Source organism: Stegostoma tigrinum, chromosome 12, assembly GCF_030684315.1.
Source record: "Stegostoma tigrinum isolate sSteTig4 chromosome 12, sSteTig4.hap1, whole genome shotgun sequence".
In the NCBI taxonomy this organism is placed as follows: domain Eukaryota; kingdom Metazoa; phylum Chordata; class Chondrichthyes; order Orectolobiformes; family Stegostomatidae; genus Stegostoma; species Stegostoma tigrinum.
The window spans coordinates 19,358,393-19,375,264 of NC_081365.1; the positions used below are offsets into that span (position 1 = coordinate 19,358,393).

General features: G+C 41.2%; 1 protein-coding gene across 8 annotated transcripts in view; it reads left to right on the forward strand.

Moving 5' to 3' along the window:
• The window catches only part of hlcs (holocarboxylase synthetase (biotin-(proprionyl-CoA-carboxylase (ATP-hydrolysing)) ligase)), a 171,124-nt gene that overhangs the window by 38,315 nt on the left and 115,937 nt on the right, over positions 1–16,872 (forward strand). For all 8 annotated transcript variants that reach the window (XM_048540527.2, XM_048540529.2, XM_048540531.2 and 5 more), the window contains one exon: positions 260–442. In XM_048540527.2, the coding sequence (XP_048396484.2) occupies positions 260–442 (183 nt within the window). The remainder of the gene's footprint in view (positions 1–259; positions 443–16,872) is intronic.

The window sequence follows — 16,872 nt, forward strand, 5'->3', positions numbered from 1 at the left end:
GTTCTCTTCACTTATACCTGATCATAGAAGTAGTCAATAATTAGATAAGGTGGGGCATTGAATACTCTGAGATTGTTATTTTGTTGGCTGTAAGTGGCTTGTCATAGAATGCAAAGGAATCTATAATAAAACAAAAGTAGAGTTGGGGTGGGAGAGAGTGAATTTGAAGGAAAATCCCCTTCCTGAACAAAACCTTGGAAATTATAGACATTACTCGGGAGTTAGTTGACCTTTTTTGGTTGTGCATATACCCATACAGGTTCATCTTGAAATTCCTCCTGATTCAAAAGAGACCCAAATGCAGCAGGATTTCAGAGCACTTAAACTGAGCAATGCACTGCGATATGAAGTACTGACAGAAATTCTGACATATTTGCAACTTAACTGTGAACTTAGTCAAGTTCCACCTCTGACACCAGTGTACCTTCTGACCACAGCAGAGGTAAGGATTCTATTTAGCTAGGACACAGAAGGCTTAATTTTCCCTGGTTCACGTGGATAAATACTTTACTACATATGATTTTTTGAAAGATATTTTGGTTTGGATTTAACAATTAGGTTTATGGCGGAAGCAATAGTTGTCTGCATCTTCTCTGGGGAGTTCCTGAATATAGTTAAGAGATCATTGTCTTGTATTACTAACATGGGGCGGCACGGTGGCTCAGTGGTTAGCACTACAGCCTCACAGCACCAGGGACCCAGGTTCAATTCCAGCCTCGGGCAACTGTCTGTGTGGAGTTTGCACATTCTCCCCGTGTCTGCGTGGGTTTCCTCTGGGTGTTCCAGTTTTCTCCCACAGTCCAAAGATGTGCAGGCTAGGTGGATCGGCCATGCTAAATTGCCCGTGGTGTTCGGGGTGTGTGGGTTATGGGGGGTGGGTTTGCGTGGGATGCTCCAAAGGGCAGTGTGAACTTGTTGGGCCAAAGGGCCTGTTTCCACATTGTAGGGAATCTAATCATAACTGTTTTACTAGTGTATGGACTGAGACGAAAAGCTGAGTGCACTAGCTTGCAGTTACATATTCTTTCTCTCATCACCCTGTTCAGCAGAACCAGTCTCAAGAGTCACTCACTAATTAATCGTATTGTGAGGCCAACTTGCCAATTGCACTGCTAACAAAGCACAATTTCAAAAGTTCAGAAGAATTGCTCAATTTTTCTTAGGAGAAAAAATATTGACCTTTTTAACATTTTAAAAACTCCCTTACATTTTACAACTTCCACATAATAAATCATCTTTCACAAGATTATTTTGTGTTATTGACTTGTTTTTTTATCTGTTGTAAGATGTAATACATTTTTAAATCTCTGTGAATGTGTGGGGGTGTGCAAGTGATGTGCTATTAACCTTCCTTTTAATATTACTTTGTCCTTTCTGAAGGAACACAAATCAAATACTTGCCTTTTGGTTCTCTGAGATGACTTCTCTGCTGCTTTGAGGAAATTATGTCTTTGGACCATTTAATGTTTATATTGTTTGGCCTGTATGACTTTGGTTGGTGCCTTCTCAAATTTGTTACTAAAGGTCACCACCTAGTGGTAACATATGGTAATAACTGTATTTAGAGACAGTTTTTGAGTCATAGATATACATCACAGAAACAAACCTTTTGATCCAACTTGTCCATGCCAAACAAATATTCTAAATAAATATTTGGCCCAAATCCCTCTAAGCTCTTCCTATTCATATACCCATCCAGATGCCTTTTCAATGTTGTAATTGTACCAGCCTCCACAACTTCCTCTGGCAGCTCATTCCAGACACGCAACACCCTCTACGTCAAACATTTGCCCCTGAAGTTCCTTTTAAATCTTTCCCTTTTTGTCTTGAATCTGTGCCCTCTAGTTTTGGGCTCCCCACCTGGGGAAAAGACCTTTATCTATTTAACCTATCCATGCACCTCATGATTTTGTAAACCTCTATAAGGTAACCCCTGAGCCTCCATTACATTGTAAAATTTGAATTATCTAAAAGCTCACACCAAGCAGTCTAAATAATTCAGCAAATTTAGTAGTTCTAAACTAAATTATGATATAATTTGAAATAAGCCACTTTGAATTAAAGACATGGGTTGCCTGAGACAGATGAAAATAATTTCTGTGTGATTAATGAGATAGAATAGAGTTATATGTGGCACAAAGCCCAGCTATATTTTGAATGTTTTTCTATACTTAGTTTAATCACATATGCTTATATCCTGCTCTTTAAACATTTCTGTATTCATAAAACATCAAAATTGTTTTTTAGGAACATTTATGAACTGCTCCAACAATAGTTTGGGGCAAATCATTTCATTGTAAACAATAATTCTGCATATAATGTTGTTCTTCTTTTTGCATCAAGTTTTCTTAAATTATATTAAGTTTCCATGTTGTAAAATGACCAGTTTTTCTGCCATTTAGGTTCATATCGTATTCTGTCAATAATGCAGAGCGCAATTTTGTCTGTTATCGAGATGTCCAATGGCAGCAGACAGTCCGTATTTACCTTCCCATAGTCCTTCATAGTCTTTAGTTCTGTTTTTAGGTCTTTCACTTTGTGGAGAAAAACAGAGTTAACATTTCAGATTGCTGATCTACCATCAAATATTATGGAAAGTTAGTTGACCTGAAACGTTAATTCAGTTTCTCACTTCACAGATGCTGTCTGACTTGCTGAGTACTTGCAGCATTTACAGCTATATTTCACTGTTGCACCCCTTACCTTTCTTTGGTCCAGTGCAAGAAGCCTTAATTTCTCAAGTGCACTGTCTTGTTTTGAATATTATATATTAACAGAATAGGTTAATGGTAATAGTAATCTGTGATAAAGTAATCTCTAAGTTATATATTGGTAACGTACATATTAAGAGTTACAGCTGGGGGATAGGGAAGTTTTATTTTACCTGTTTATTCAGTTTTTCTCTATATCTTGCTTGTAGTGAACAGTGAATGGTTCATAGATAATGGGAACTGCAGATGCTGGAGATTCCAAGATAATAAAATGTGAGGCTGGATGAACACAGCAGGCCAAGCAGCATCCCAGGAGCACAAAAGCTGACGTTTCGGGCCTAGACCCTTCATCAGAGAGGGGGATGGGGGGAGGGAATTGGAATAAATAGGGAGAGAGGGGGAGGCGGACCGAAGATGGAGAGTAAAGAAGATAGGTGGAGAAGGTGTAGGTGGGGAGGTAGGGAGGGGATAGGTCAGTCCAGGGAAGACGGACAGGTCAAGGAGGTGGGATGAGGTTAGTAGGTAGCTGGGGGTGCGGCTTGGGGTGGGAGGAAGGGATGGGTGAGAGGAAGAACCGGTTAGGGAGGCAGAGACAGGTTGGACTGGTTTTGGGATGCAGTGGGTGGGGGGGGAAGAGCTGGGCTGGTTGTGTGGTGCAGTGGGGGGAGGGGACGAACTGGGCTGGTTTAGGGATGCAGTGGGGGAAGGGGAGATTTTGAAACTGGTGAAGTCCACATTGATACCATATGGCTGCAGGGTTCCCAGGCGGAATATGAGTTGCTGTTCCTGCAATCTTCGGGTGGCATCATTGTGGCAGTGCAGGAGGCCCATGATGGACATGTCATCAAGAGAATGGGAGGGGGAGTGGAAATGGTTTGCGACTGGGAGGTGCAGTTGTTTGTTGCGAACTGAGCGGAGGTGTTCTGCAAAGCGGTCCCCAAGCCTCCGCTTGGTTTCCCCAATGTAGAGGAAGCCGCACCGGGTACAGTGGATGCAGTATACCACATTGGCAGATGCGCAGGTGAACCTCTGCTTAATGTGGAATGTCATCTTGGGGCCTGGGATGGGGGTGAGGGAGGAGGTGTGGGGACAAGTGTAGCATTTCCTGCGGTTGCCGGGGAAGGTGCCGGGTGTGGTGGGGTTGGAGGGCAGTGTGGAGCGAACAAGGGAGTCACGGAGAGAGTGGTCTCTCCGGAAAGCAGACAGGGGTGGGGATGGAAAAATGTCTTGGGTGGTGGGGTCGGATTGTAAATGGCGGAAGTGTCGGAGGATAATGCGTTGTATCCGGAGGTTGGTAGGGTGGTGTGTGAGAACGAGGGGGATCCTCTTAGGGCGGTTGTGGCGGGGGCGGGGTGTGAGGGATGTGTCGCGGGAAATGCGGGAGACGCGGTCAAGGGCGTTCTCAATCACCGTGGGGGGGAAGTTGCGGTCCTTAAAGAACTTGGACATCTGGTGAATGGTTCATGCTGTGATTGTGTTTTCCAAATCAGAATTCTTTGTTAAAGGGTGCCAGAGAAGTAGGAGAAGAATCTGACTGCAACTTGAATTCTTGATTACAATGCCTTTTCAAAGGCATTTGATTTTAAAGAACTGCTAGTTTTTATTCAATGCATGCCTTGTGTTCACCAAAACTTAATTTTGAAGCATTAATGTAAAACAAAATGTCCTTAAAATGCATTTGAGATTTTAATCCAATGAGCAGAAAATGTAAGGAAAGGTGTGTGTGAAGGTAGACAAATTCCTTTTTCACTCAACCATAAATGCTTGATATACATGAGTGTGTTCAGTTGGGGGGAAAAAACACTTGCACCTGAGTTTACTGTTTCCATTCAGTGTTTTCTTATCCACAAGGAGGCATTGCATGCCTAGAAATATCAAGTAATTTGAAAATACGTGACTGCTGAAACCAGAATTTTTTCATCTTTTAAGAAATACATAAAATTATTGTCTGTATTGGATTAGTCAACCTTTTAAGGCAAACTATAGTTCCGGGAAATCAATTCAATCTATTTCATTTATAAGCTTATTTGTATAAATATTCTAAATACAAGTCAGACATTTGCCTGGGCCAGGTAAGGAGATGCTTGGCGATTGTAGCTGCACAACTGCTGCATGTGAAACTTTCATCTTTACTTTGACTTACTGCTTTTTAAAGAAAATTTAACTTGCTCAATAGGGATGCAGCAAACAGCTCCAGTTTTGAATCCCCTTCTCATTCAATTCACTGGTTGCTGCAATATATTCAGGGCTTGCTTCTTAAAGCCCTCATTGTTAAATGTAATCATTGTCCTCCCATCAGTTATTTATTAAGTCTTTCTAATAACGTGTGTCCGAAACTGTTTTCAAAGTTTTAAAAAAGTTTGTGTACCTTTATTCTGGAGTTCGATTGACACAAAACTGCATTCCAGATTGTTTTTGCAGATAGATTTTATGGGATTGTTGCAAAGTTTGCCCTGTATCAAACTTTTTTTCTTCTTCCCTGTTGCCTAGGATACATTGTTAAGGACGTTATTGTTGCTAAAGTACTGTTAACTTGTTTGTGTCAGTCGATTATTTTTCTTAGCTCACTTATTTTTTCACTTGGTGGGCCTTATCATTGGAAATTAATGAAAACATCAAGATGCCATTGGGAATTTTGATTGGGAAATTAGGTGACAGTATGCATTTTACCTGAAGGGCTGGACATTGATTATTGACAGCCCTGTGAAGGTTGAGCAAAATGTAAAGCGGAATATTATATTTTGGAGACACACAGCAGGTAGGTTAGTATCTATTGAGATGGTGATCATTTTTAGGGAGCTAGGCATTCAAAGAGAACAGTTAGGCTTGAATTAAAGATTCAATTCTGTACTTCAGATAAAGTGTTCCGAATTAATGAGTTATTGATTGGGAATAGAGAATGTTTGTGGTCTTTGGTAGTAACCCTACCTCTGAGCCAGGAGGCTTGAGCTCAAGTTTCATTTGTTGCAGGTGTCTTTTACTACGTTACTGAACATGTTGGTTAGAAATTACCTAGAACTGGAATAGAACTGATTTAAAATTTGCAGCCAATACCCTGGTTATAATCTCTTCCAACCTCTTCTCTCAGGCAGAAGATACAAAAGCTTAAACACACATGCCAACAGGTTCAAGAACAGCTTACCCACTGTAATTAGACTTCCGACTGGACCATTCAAATTTCAAAAGTCATGTTGGTCTTGCTGTTCGTGCATCTTCCTTGCTGCTGTAACTTCATAATCCTTGCTCTGTTCTATAACTCTATGATTAGTATGTTTTGATCTGCCTGTGCTGCTTGGAAAACAAAACTTTTCACTGTACCTAGGCACATGTGACAGTAATAAATCAAAGCAACAAATGGAGTGCATGGTGATGAATATTGGGTGTAGATGGATGAGATGTCATGTAAGGAAAGAGCAAGTGCATTTAGACTTGAAGTCTTGCAATCTCATAATATCTCAGACCTGTGCAAAAATTATTTCTTTTCCCTGCCCTCTTTCCAGTTTTTAGTGCTGTAGATGATGAGTCTGACAATCATCCAATACTTATTCCTGGCACAGACAATACTGGTGAAACTCAGCAATTCTTTCAGCACCTGGAGAGAAACAAAGACAGTTAACATTTTGAACCTGATCTGATTCTTCTTGAGGCATACTTTGAGTCTTAAATTTTTCCAGCATCCGCAGTCTTTTGCTTCTGTTTCTGACCTTTGTTTGTTGTGTGCACGCCAAGAGAAGGGCGGTGGAGAAGATTGCAACCATTTCTCTCACTCAGTGCACACTTGTTCCAGCAGGGTGTCACTAAATAGCATTCAGATTCCCTGTCTGACCACAGTATGTTTCCCCCCCTTCTCTTTTACAAGGGGTTGGGGGGGCAATATTCAGGCTAGCTGACTTCAGCCAAAAGAACACAGTCCGTGGATTACATCTGGCACCTCATGGATCAATTGACTCGGTACCATAATGGGTGGTACATTTCCCCACTGAGTGCCAGAATATTTAATGAATCTCTGCCATTCTTGATGCCTTAAGATCTGATTGAAACAATTTCAATGTTACTAAAACCACACACGAATCTCAATAACATATTTCGTTTCAATCTCTTTAAAACCAGTTGATCTGTAGTCCAGGGAGGGTATATTATAGAAAGGAATTCTTTCCGGTTAACTGAAGCATATAAAGGTTATGCTAGAATTGGAACAAATGATCTTTAGCTAGGACTGATTAGGGATAGTCAACATGGCTTTTTGTGTAGGAAATTGCATCTCACTAACTTGATTGAGTTTTTTGAAGAAGTAATGAAGAGGGTTGATGAGGGTAGAGCAGTGGACGTTTCTGTATCTGTTCAATAAGACATTTGACAAGGTTCCTCAAGGTAAGCAGGTTGGTATGTTTAGGTCACATGCAATACAGGGAGAACCTTTGATTTGTATAGAGAACTAGCCTGAAGGTAGAAGGCAGGTGATGGTGGTGGAGGGTTGCTTTTCAGACTGGAGGCCTGTGACTAGCAGTGTGCCACAAGGATCGTTGCTGCGTTCATTGCTTTTCATCAATTATGTAAATGATTTGGAGGTGAACGTAGGTGGTATGGTTGGTAAGTTTGCAGATGACATCAAAATTGGAGGTATAGTGGACAGCAAAGAAGGATACCTCAGAGTACAATGAGATCTTAATCAAATGGGCCAATGGTACGAGGAGTGGCAGAAGGAGTTGAATTTAGATAAATGTGAGTTACTACATTTTGGAAAGGCAAATCAGGGCAGTACATATGTACTTATTGTTAAGGTTCATATTTTCTTGAAAGTGGAGTCGCAGGCAGTCAGGAAAGTGAAGAAGGTTTAAAGTATTGGCAAAAGTCTGCAGCTTGGGTTGTGGATGAGGTTGTTGACTTGCTAGTTGAGTTGGCTTGATTTTGTTCAGACGTTTTGTCACCATGCTAGGAGACATCATCAGTGGAGCCTCTGATGAAGTGGTGTTCTACTCGGCCTGGAATTTACACTGTCCAGTATGTTATAGTTAGTACTGTAATTTCCGGTTTTGATCTGTATGGGTTTATATACGGGGTCCAATTCTAAATGTTTGTTGATCAAAGTACAGGTGGAGAATCATGCTTCTAGGAACTCCCATGCGTGTCTGTGTTTGCCTTGGGTTACCATGGTTATTTTGTCCCAGTTAAACTGATGGCTTTCGTTGTCTGAACGTGCAGATTTTAAGGAGAGCGCATTGTGCGGTTTTGCTGCTAGCTGATGTTCGTGTATTCTGATGGCTAGTTTCCTTCCAGTCTGTCCAAAGAAGGTGTTTGGATATGCTTGCCTTTATTAGTTAGTGCATTGGATAAAGGACTTGGACAGTCATGATGCAGCTGTACAGGGCATTCGTTAGGCCACTTTTGGAAGACTGTGTTCATTTCTGGCCTCCCTGTTATAGGAAGGATGTTGTGAAACTTGAAAACATTCAGAAAAGATTTCCAAAAATGTTGCGAGGGTTGGACGGTTTGATCTATAATGAGAGGCTGAATAGTCTGAGGCTATTTTCCCTGGAGCATCGGAGGCTGAGGAGTGACATTGAAGATGTTCATAAAATCATGAGGGGCATGAATGGTCAAGATCTGTTCCCCATGGTCGGCTAGCCCAAAACTAGAGGGCATAGGTTTACGGTGAGAGGGAAAGATTTAAAAGGGACGTAATGGGCAACTTTGTCACGCAGTGGGTGTTGCATGTATGGAATGAGCTGCCAGACGAAGTGGTGGAGACTGGTACAATTGCAACATTTAAAAGACATTTGGATGGGCATAGGAATAGGAAGGGTTCAGAGGGATATGGGCTAAGTGCTGGCAAATGGAACTTGATTTATTTAGGAAATCTGGTCAGTATGGACGAGTTGGACTGAAGGGTCTGTTTCCATGTTGTACAGCTCTGTGACTCTGTTTCCATCAAAATCCTGTGATTAAAAACTTAGTGAAGATGAGATTGAATATTATAAGATAGAAGAGATTTTTGGAATGCTTTATGACCCTTCTCAGCAGGACAGAGCTGATCATACAAAACAGAAGTGTAACTATTTCAGTAAAATGTGTGATGAAAAAAATGGTTGGGGACTTTTTTTAAGCAAAAACATTGGTAGGTTTTAATGTCAAGAAGAAACTAGTTAATGGGGGATAAATACCAAGAGTTCCACTTGGTTTGTGGCTATCTTTGTAAGTGTCTGCATTATGCTGTGGGTGTCACTAGCAATATCAACGTTTATGCCTGTTGTCACAACTCATTGGGGAGTGTGTGCTGGAAATCAAGTCTCACTCTCCCTCGAGTCACTAAAAAAATTAAAGATCTTAAATGAAATACCCAAAACCTCCAGACCAGGTTGATATAAGGCGTGGACCACTTGATGATCAATATATTACAGCTCATTAATTTCTAACTACAGGTGCACAATTAAACTAAATTAAGTAAACTCCACAAGTTAGGACTGTTAAACCCTTGCACACAAATAGACAGGCGATTATAGACAAGGAGGACAAATAGGTGAGGGAAAACTGTGAAAACAGTTCTGTAAGCTTTGTTTGGGAGCACTTTTGAGTTCATTCTTGCTGATCTGACTGTTTCTTCTCAAAATTCCTTTTTCTGGATTTTCCACTGGTTTGCATAAGGTGCAAGGTGGCCAATTCACTATTGAAAGGTCTCTGACTTTTCCAATTAAAAGTCACAACTTGCAGCACCTGCTGAAGGAAGGAGAAGCTTATTTTCTTCCGGCTTGATGTGGTTTACAGCAGAGAATAGAGAGCATGTTTTTGGCTGTAGCAGATCTTTTGATTTCTCTTCTGGTCTGACAAAACTTCTGTATAGGTAACAACTAAACGCCTTGTTGGCAGACAGACATCCTTTGTCATTGACAATTGATCCTAGTCCTAAAGCCAAGTAACTTCATCTGTAAATAGTCCCTCAGCTCCAATTAGCTGAGGGTTTCGTCAGTGTTTGTAGTAGATATCAAATGTCTTACTTTCAAAATACAGCCATCCTTGTTAGTCCCTTAGTTTCACAATAGTTCTTGCATATTTGAGTGCACAGTTTCAAAACGTACAAAAAATAAAGACTGTCTTTACATCTTCATTGTTCTTGAGAAGATGAGCTTCCTTCTTTAACTGTAACAGTGGCTGTCCTATTGGTATACTAACAGTGCATTTTCAAAGAAGTTCCATATACTAATACTCTATTATTGCATGTGTGATCTTCCTGGCTCCAAGTTGAATCTCTTACTTAGTTTTTCCGTCATTGTTGATATTTGCACCCCTGCTGACTACTGTTTTGAACCTTGCTGATCCATTGAAGTATTTTTCATATAGTTGTCATCACAGTATTATTACAACACAGAGGGGAGCATTTGGCCTATTATGTCTATACCAGCTTATTGAATGAGCATTTCACTTAATGCCTTCTCCTGGTGACTGTGTACATTGTTTCTTTTGAAATGACATTCTACCACCCTTTTGAATGTACTTCGGATCCTGAGTACTTGCTATGTCAGAGAGGTTCTTTTTTATATTTCTTTAACCACATTTAGCAATTGTGCCCCATTGCTGTCGATTATTTCATAAGTGGAAACAGTTTCACCCTGTCTATATAGTTTTAGTGATCCTCATGAATACGTCTGTCAGCCCCTGCACAAGAAATGTTCAGATAAAACCCTGAAGAGGTTATTTGAAGCTGAGAGCATTTAAACTCTTTTTCTTGAGCTTTTATACACTTATCTGATTTTTCAGACTGGGAACTTAACTTGCGGTATGGATTGGACTTAATGGTCAGAATGGCTAATTGCTTAGGTCACTCAGTTGGGGGCAAAAATGACAACGTCATTTTGAGAAGAATTCAGTAATTGTATTCCTACAAATTTGTGATCCTGTTTAGATGAGTGTCGAGTATTCAGGATCAAAAAAGCAGCAGTTTTCATGGAATCACAGAGTAATAGAATTGTTACAGCGCAGAAGAAAGTAATTTGGCTCATCATGCTTGCAAATTGAAGTTTCAAATATTGTAGCAGAAGAGGCGTTAGTGTTGTTACCTGTTTCTCGGGAGCGATTTAAAAACTAAGCTTGCTGGACCTTATCTAATCAAAAGTCAGTTACATAGTGACCACTCCTGCCAGGAGTAAGAATCAGTGAGTGTGTAGTAATAAGGATGGTAGTCAAATGAAAAAAAGTCTAATTTTGAAACCATAAAATGAAGTTCTGTGTATGAAATATACAGAAATCAGAAATAAAAATAGATCATGGTGGTCACAGGGCATCTCAAAAAGGAAAAACAAGTAAACATTCTCAAAAGCTAAAACAGGATATTTTCTCCACCTGCTGACTCAGATGTGTTGGTGTAAAAGGGCATCCCTTTTATTATTCAGTATACCTAATGGGCTCATCAGCATGCATGTTTGATGACATCCTGAATGATCTACATGCCAGCCATCCCCAGTTACCTAACAGAGAAGAGCAATTACAGAATGTGAAATTAGGGAAAAATAGATTATCTTTGGGGAAAGACAGCTATTTGGGTGCATTATTGAATCTTATTGTTAACTGGAGGCAGGTTCAATGGAGGCATTCAAGAAGACATTTGATAATTATTTGGGTAGAAACAGTATGCAAACACAAGCGAAAAAAAGCACTAGGTTAATGATGCTTGTTTGAAGAACCAGTCCAGGCATGAAGGGCTAAATGGCATCGTCCTGTGCTAGAACAATTATGTGATTCTGTGACTAATAAACCTATGGCAGTATGAGTGGCTGTACATGTAATGTTTTACTGGGAAAGCAGAGTCAAAAAGATAACTGTGTGAAGGAAGCTAGAAGAGAGAGAAGGATTTGGATGTTTTGAATGCACACGACTTTTAGGAGCTGTGGTCAGCAATCGTTACTGACATCAGAAGTTTCTAGTTAGGCACTTGGTATTTTGGTTGAAATCAAGCAACTTTGGAAAGCAGACAAGAAAAGATTTTAAGAGAGGTAAAGCCTGAGTTTTATGACTTTATTTGTGGATAGGTTGATATTGGATGGCCTGTATTGAAAATTGTCCAGCAACAGTCTCTGAACTAAAGTTACTGTTTCAGTACATACAGATGTGTGATAGTCAATGGAACAAACCTTCAAGAAACAAGCTAATAAGGATCTTTCAGTCTCCTGATGAGGAAACCTTACATCAATAACTATCTTCTTGGTCCTGAGATAACACTGAAAATGAGTACCTTCAGCTTTCAGAGTTTAAGAGACACTTCAACTGTTACTTCCATTCAAACAGCTGAGTGTAACTGACTTTTCATCTGAATTGAGGCCCAATTTAAAGATTGCCCATTGACCCTATGGCTGTCAGTATTTTGGTCTTGACATCAGGAAGTTGATTGGATTCTGAGAAGTTGCTTTTTTAATCCTTTGGGTTTAGACACTTGACCAGCTCACTTGGGTGGTTTTCACATTTCTCTTTTTCCATATTATCTATGCGGAGTTGTTCTGTCTGTTGTATGAATGAGCTGAATTTCTCATATTGTGGCTGTGGTAGTGTTGGGGAGTTACATGGAGAATTTCTCTTGGTGAGCTGTAGTGAGCCTTGTTGTGCAATTTTATAGTACTCACCTCATTAAGCATGAATCTCAGTACTGCACTTGGGCTCTTTAACACTCAGTGGCAGCAGAAATGCTTGCTGCCAAGTCTTTGCAGTTTTCCTGCCACCGACACCAGTTCAAATACACCAAGCCAAGACTTGCCTTGAACAGTTTGAGTATGTGAAGAATTTCAGAGGATTTGGCTGACAGAGTCAAATTGGAATGCCAAGTCATGGAGAGTGACCTTGAGGCCTGGATAGTGGAGAGGAAGAATGGCAGTCCTGAGGAAATAGGGCAGAGGAAACCATTGCACAAGACCTTGCTAGCCTGGACTGAAGTTGCCACTGGACTGGTGCCAGGTACCACAGTCCGGAAGAATGTTGGAAGAATATTAATGACCATTTGTATATCTCAAATGGATAAGCGCCATCATCATCTTCTGCTACCTTTATATTCTCGCCAATTCTGCTACAGTACCCACTATTGCACTTTTCCCTAATAGCTCTCATTCACCTAATCTCCCAAACAAACAACCATTCCCACCCCTTGCACTTCCTATTCCTTTGGGGTACCTAAACATATTTCCTCTACCTGCACCAATGCTAACAACTGTGGCAGCCGTGGTCATCTCCGTCATTCCGTACCTTTGTGTCACTCCTAAAGCAAACAGCCTACAATAGGGCAGTAAGGGCGAAGATGTGTGATGTAGTGCCCAACATTTGTTGGTTCATCCCCTACAAGGAGTGGACCAGATCCCTCATGTACTGATGCCAGGATACCAGTGCCAGTACCTCCGTGTGCTGACAGTCATGTAAGATTCATTGTGAAGTGCTGTGTTGCCCTCCCACTACCGTCGCTGTGGATGTGTTCTTAACATTTCTAAGCTTAAGTACCATTCCACAACTCATTCCCTCTCTTGTCCTCTGCTTCCAAACAACATCCACCTTGAAGAAACCAGCCTCTCCAGCCATCACCACTTCTTTCAGCTTTGCGGGAGAAACCATGAATATCTCAGGGGAGCCACTGGCAAAGCTGTCACATGCACCCTCCTCCATCCAGATACTGACATCTAGGGGATATGTTAGCGAAATTAGAGTTGGGAACACATGAGTGACACATGTCCCAATCTACTGAGGAGGAAACGCTCAGGTTGCTGGCAGTAAGAAGACTTCTGGAGATAAACACCTGCTCAGTTCCAGGTGGGAGAGAACCCTGTAGAGTTGGCCATTAACAACTTTGTGGATATGCACAAATCAACACAAGAGCAGTGGACGTGTTTGTTGAAGACACTCGGGTAAACTGCTTAGAAGGTTGTAGGAGGCAATGAAAGTGATCTGTTTTTTGTTTACTTTGGCATGCTTATGTCTTGATATCTCAATGGACAGGCTGGTGAGTGACCTCAGTGGGGATCTGAGTTCAGTAGTATGCTCAGTGGCTGCTGAGATGCATGTAGACATATACCCTATTGCTGTAACCATTGATGAACAGATCCAATGGCAAGGCAACAGGGGCACAAGGGATCTTGACCTCACGTCAGGTATCTCCTCTTCACAACGTGATAGGGTAGAGTTAGCAGGCACCCAGCTGGAAGCAGAAACGCATGCACACACCCCAGTAGTCGCCTTGCAAGATAATCCAGAGGTGTCTAGCCCCTCCATTTCCATCTTGTTTGTGACATGCAACTCATTGGAAAGTTAATCCAGGTTGGATGTGTCTCCATCTGGCCAGGATATGCTCAGCATGTCTGGGCCATGTAGCCACAAATGCCTCCAGGGATGTCTGCCCAAAATCCTACAAACTCAATGAGCTCCAATTTTGGCTAGGTCTTCTCCACTCTAACTGTGGACCTTTGGGACTGCTGCTAGACACTGGAAGGAAAGGAAAAAAGAAATCTTTGAGGGCACATAGGCAGCATGGGTGACAGATGAGTGTAAGTAGAATCTCATGTTTGTAAATATATTTTCACCTTGCATCACCACCTGTCTGATCCGCAGTAACTTTAGCTGTAGGTACAAGAATGATACTCGCGAGGCTACATTTCCTTAGTGCTGCATGGTGTTGGAATCCTATGTGAAGAGATGGTACTCTTGTCTCAGTGCACATCTGAGTTTCAGTTTTTATTTTGAGTGTGGAGCAGTCCTGTGAAGACCTTGGAATAAAATGGCTATATTTATCCTTGCTTCTGAAAAGGGAAGGACATATCATGAACTAAGAGTGAGGGGGAAGTCGCAGAAATATTAGGATAAAACCTTGAAGAGGTTTCTTAAAGCTGAGTACGTTGAAGCTCGCATATATGATAGCTCATGGAAGAAACTATCTGCAGTACCACGCTAAATGTTGAAGTCACAATCAACTTAAATCAGCTGAGCTGTTAGATACAGGGACTCTGGCATAAGTATTGTACAAGTGCTTTTTAAGGTTCTATATATACAAAGATTTTCTGAAGAAAGGTCCTGACCCGAAACGTCAAACTTTCCTGCTCCTCTGATGCTGCTTGGCCTGCTGTGTTCATCCAGCTTCACACTGTGTTATCTCTGTATAGAAGCTGTTTTGTTTCTCTTTCCTGTCAAAACAATTTAGAAAGTAATGGGAGTTTGTTTTTACTGATTACAAACCTTGAATTTGCATTATAGGCAGATAGTTTGGTTTATTTTACTTTAGCTTCATTTCTGTAATAAACTACTGTTTTATTTGTAAAGCAAAACTATGTTTCAGTGAGAGACCACTTTGTGAAATCCCAAACAAATCAAAATATTTATCAAGCAAGGTTGATGCCTGTGCTTTAATTTGTCTGATAATAACATCAGCTGGGATCATAAAACTGTCCAAGCACAGGAACCTGATTTTAAGGAGCCCTAACATGTGGCTCTTGATGGCTTATAAGAAGAATTGTTTGGTATTGTTTGTACAGTTGACCTCAGCTCGGATATTATGTCATGAGTTATCAGCTATAGTTGGAGAGAATTGCCCTCGTCTCCTGGTAGTGATCCATGTAAGGCATGCTGTCCTTGGCATAAAGCAGGATCCTGAGAGTGTTTATGGAATCTTCCATTTCCTATTAATGCTGTTTTTGACATTGTAATGTACCTCCCTGAAGGCATGTGTGTATAATCTATGATGCTGTACACCTGAATGCTCCAGCAGACGAATGTTCTGTCAGTGCCCTGGGACATCCTTGTTCAGCAGCAGTTTTGCATCTTGCTCATTTTAAGGGTATTCCATTGAAGACAAATGATGGTCTCCTACACTTTCTCTGGATCCTGAACGGAATACTTTGCTGCAAGCCCTGCATTTGGAGGCTGCAGTACATTTGCTGTACTTTGCTGTTGGATCTGAGCTTCGAGACACACGTTTTCCTTGTCATTTTCTGTGGATGTACTTTAGCCACAGAGGATAATAACAGCTGCTAGGCCTGGACCCTTTGAAAACAGTTCCATTGAGCCTGTGTAGGGAATATCAACAGTAAAGCAGCTCCTTAATAAGGTGATCAGTCAGCAGTTGCAGCACACAAATGAATTTAACCGTTGTCCTTAAAACATTGCGATATTGAGGCCTCTGACATCAAGGCAATGACAGATGATCAGGTTATTTTGCATCCATCTTCACTATGGATGATAGTGAAGCAAGCAAATGTAACTCTTTTATTTTTACATTCAAAAAGTGAAGTCGGGGAGTAGGAAATTCTAGGTCAGTTAGCTGAATTGGTATCATAGGGAAACTTTTATATAGATGTGGAGAGATGTGTTTCCTGTTGTGGAAGAATCTAGAACTAGAGGCCATTTCTTAAAACCAAGTGTCACCTATTTATAACATGGATTAGGCAAATTTGTTTTCTGAGGTGGCGTGCCTTTGGAATTCTCTCCCAGAAAAGTTGGTGGAAGCAGACTTCCTGAATATGTTCAAAGCAGAGGTGTAAGTTTAAGAGATGAGAAACTGGAGTCCAACATTAGTATTCTGGAATTAAACAAAAGTAATTACGTAGGCATGAGGACAGATTTAGCCCTAGTGGACTGGGCAGGAAGGTGAAATGGCAGAACAATTGATGAGCAGTGGTTGATGTTTAAAGGGATATTCAATTCCTCTCAACTAGAATATGTTCCTGAGATAAAGAAGGATTGTAAGAGAGAGAAAAATCCACAGCTAAGCAAGAAAGTTAATGATAACATAAAGACAAAGGTGGTTCAGTGGTTAGCACTGCAGCCTCACAGCACCAGGGACCCAGGTTCGCTTCCAGCCTCGGGCGACTGTCTGTGTGGAGTTTGCACATTCTCCCCGTGTCTGTGTGGGTTTTCTCCGGGTGCTCCGGTTTCCTCCCACAATCCAAAGATGTGCAGGCTAGGTGGATTGGCCATGCTAAATTGCCCATAGTGTTCAGGGGTGTTTGGGTTATAGGGGGCTGGGTCTGGGTGGGATGCTTCAAGGGACAGTGCGGACTTGTAGGACCGAAGGGCCTGTTTCCACACTGTAGGGAATCTAATCTAATCGAAAAAAACTAAAGGTTACCATATTGTCAAGGCCAGTGGCAGGCTGGAAGATCACGAAATTTTTAAAAATCAACAAAGTGCTACTAAACAAGTAGTAAAA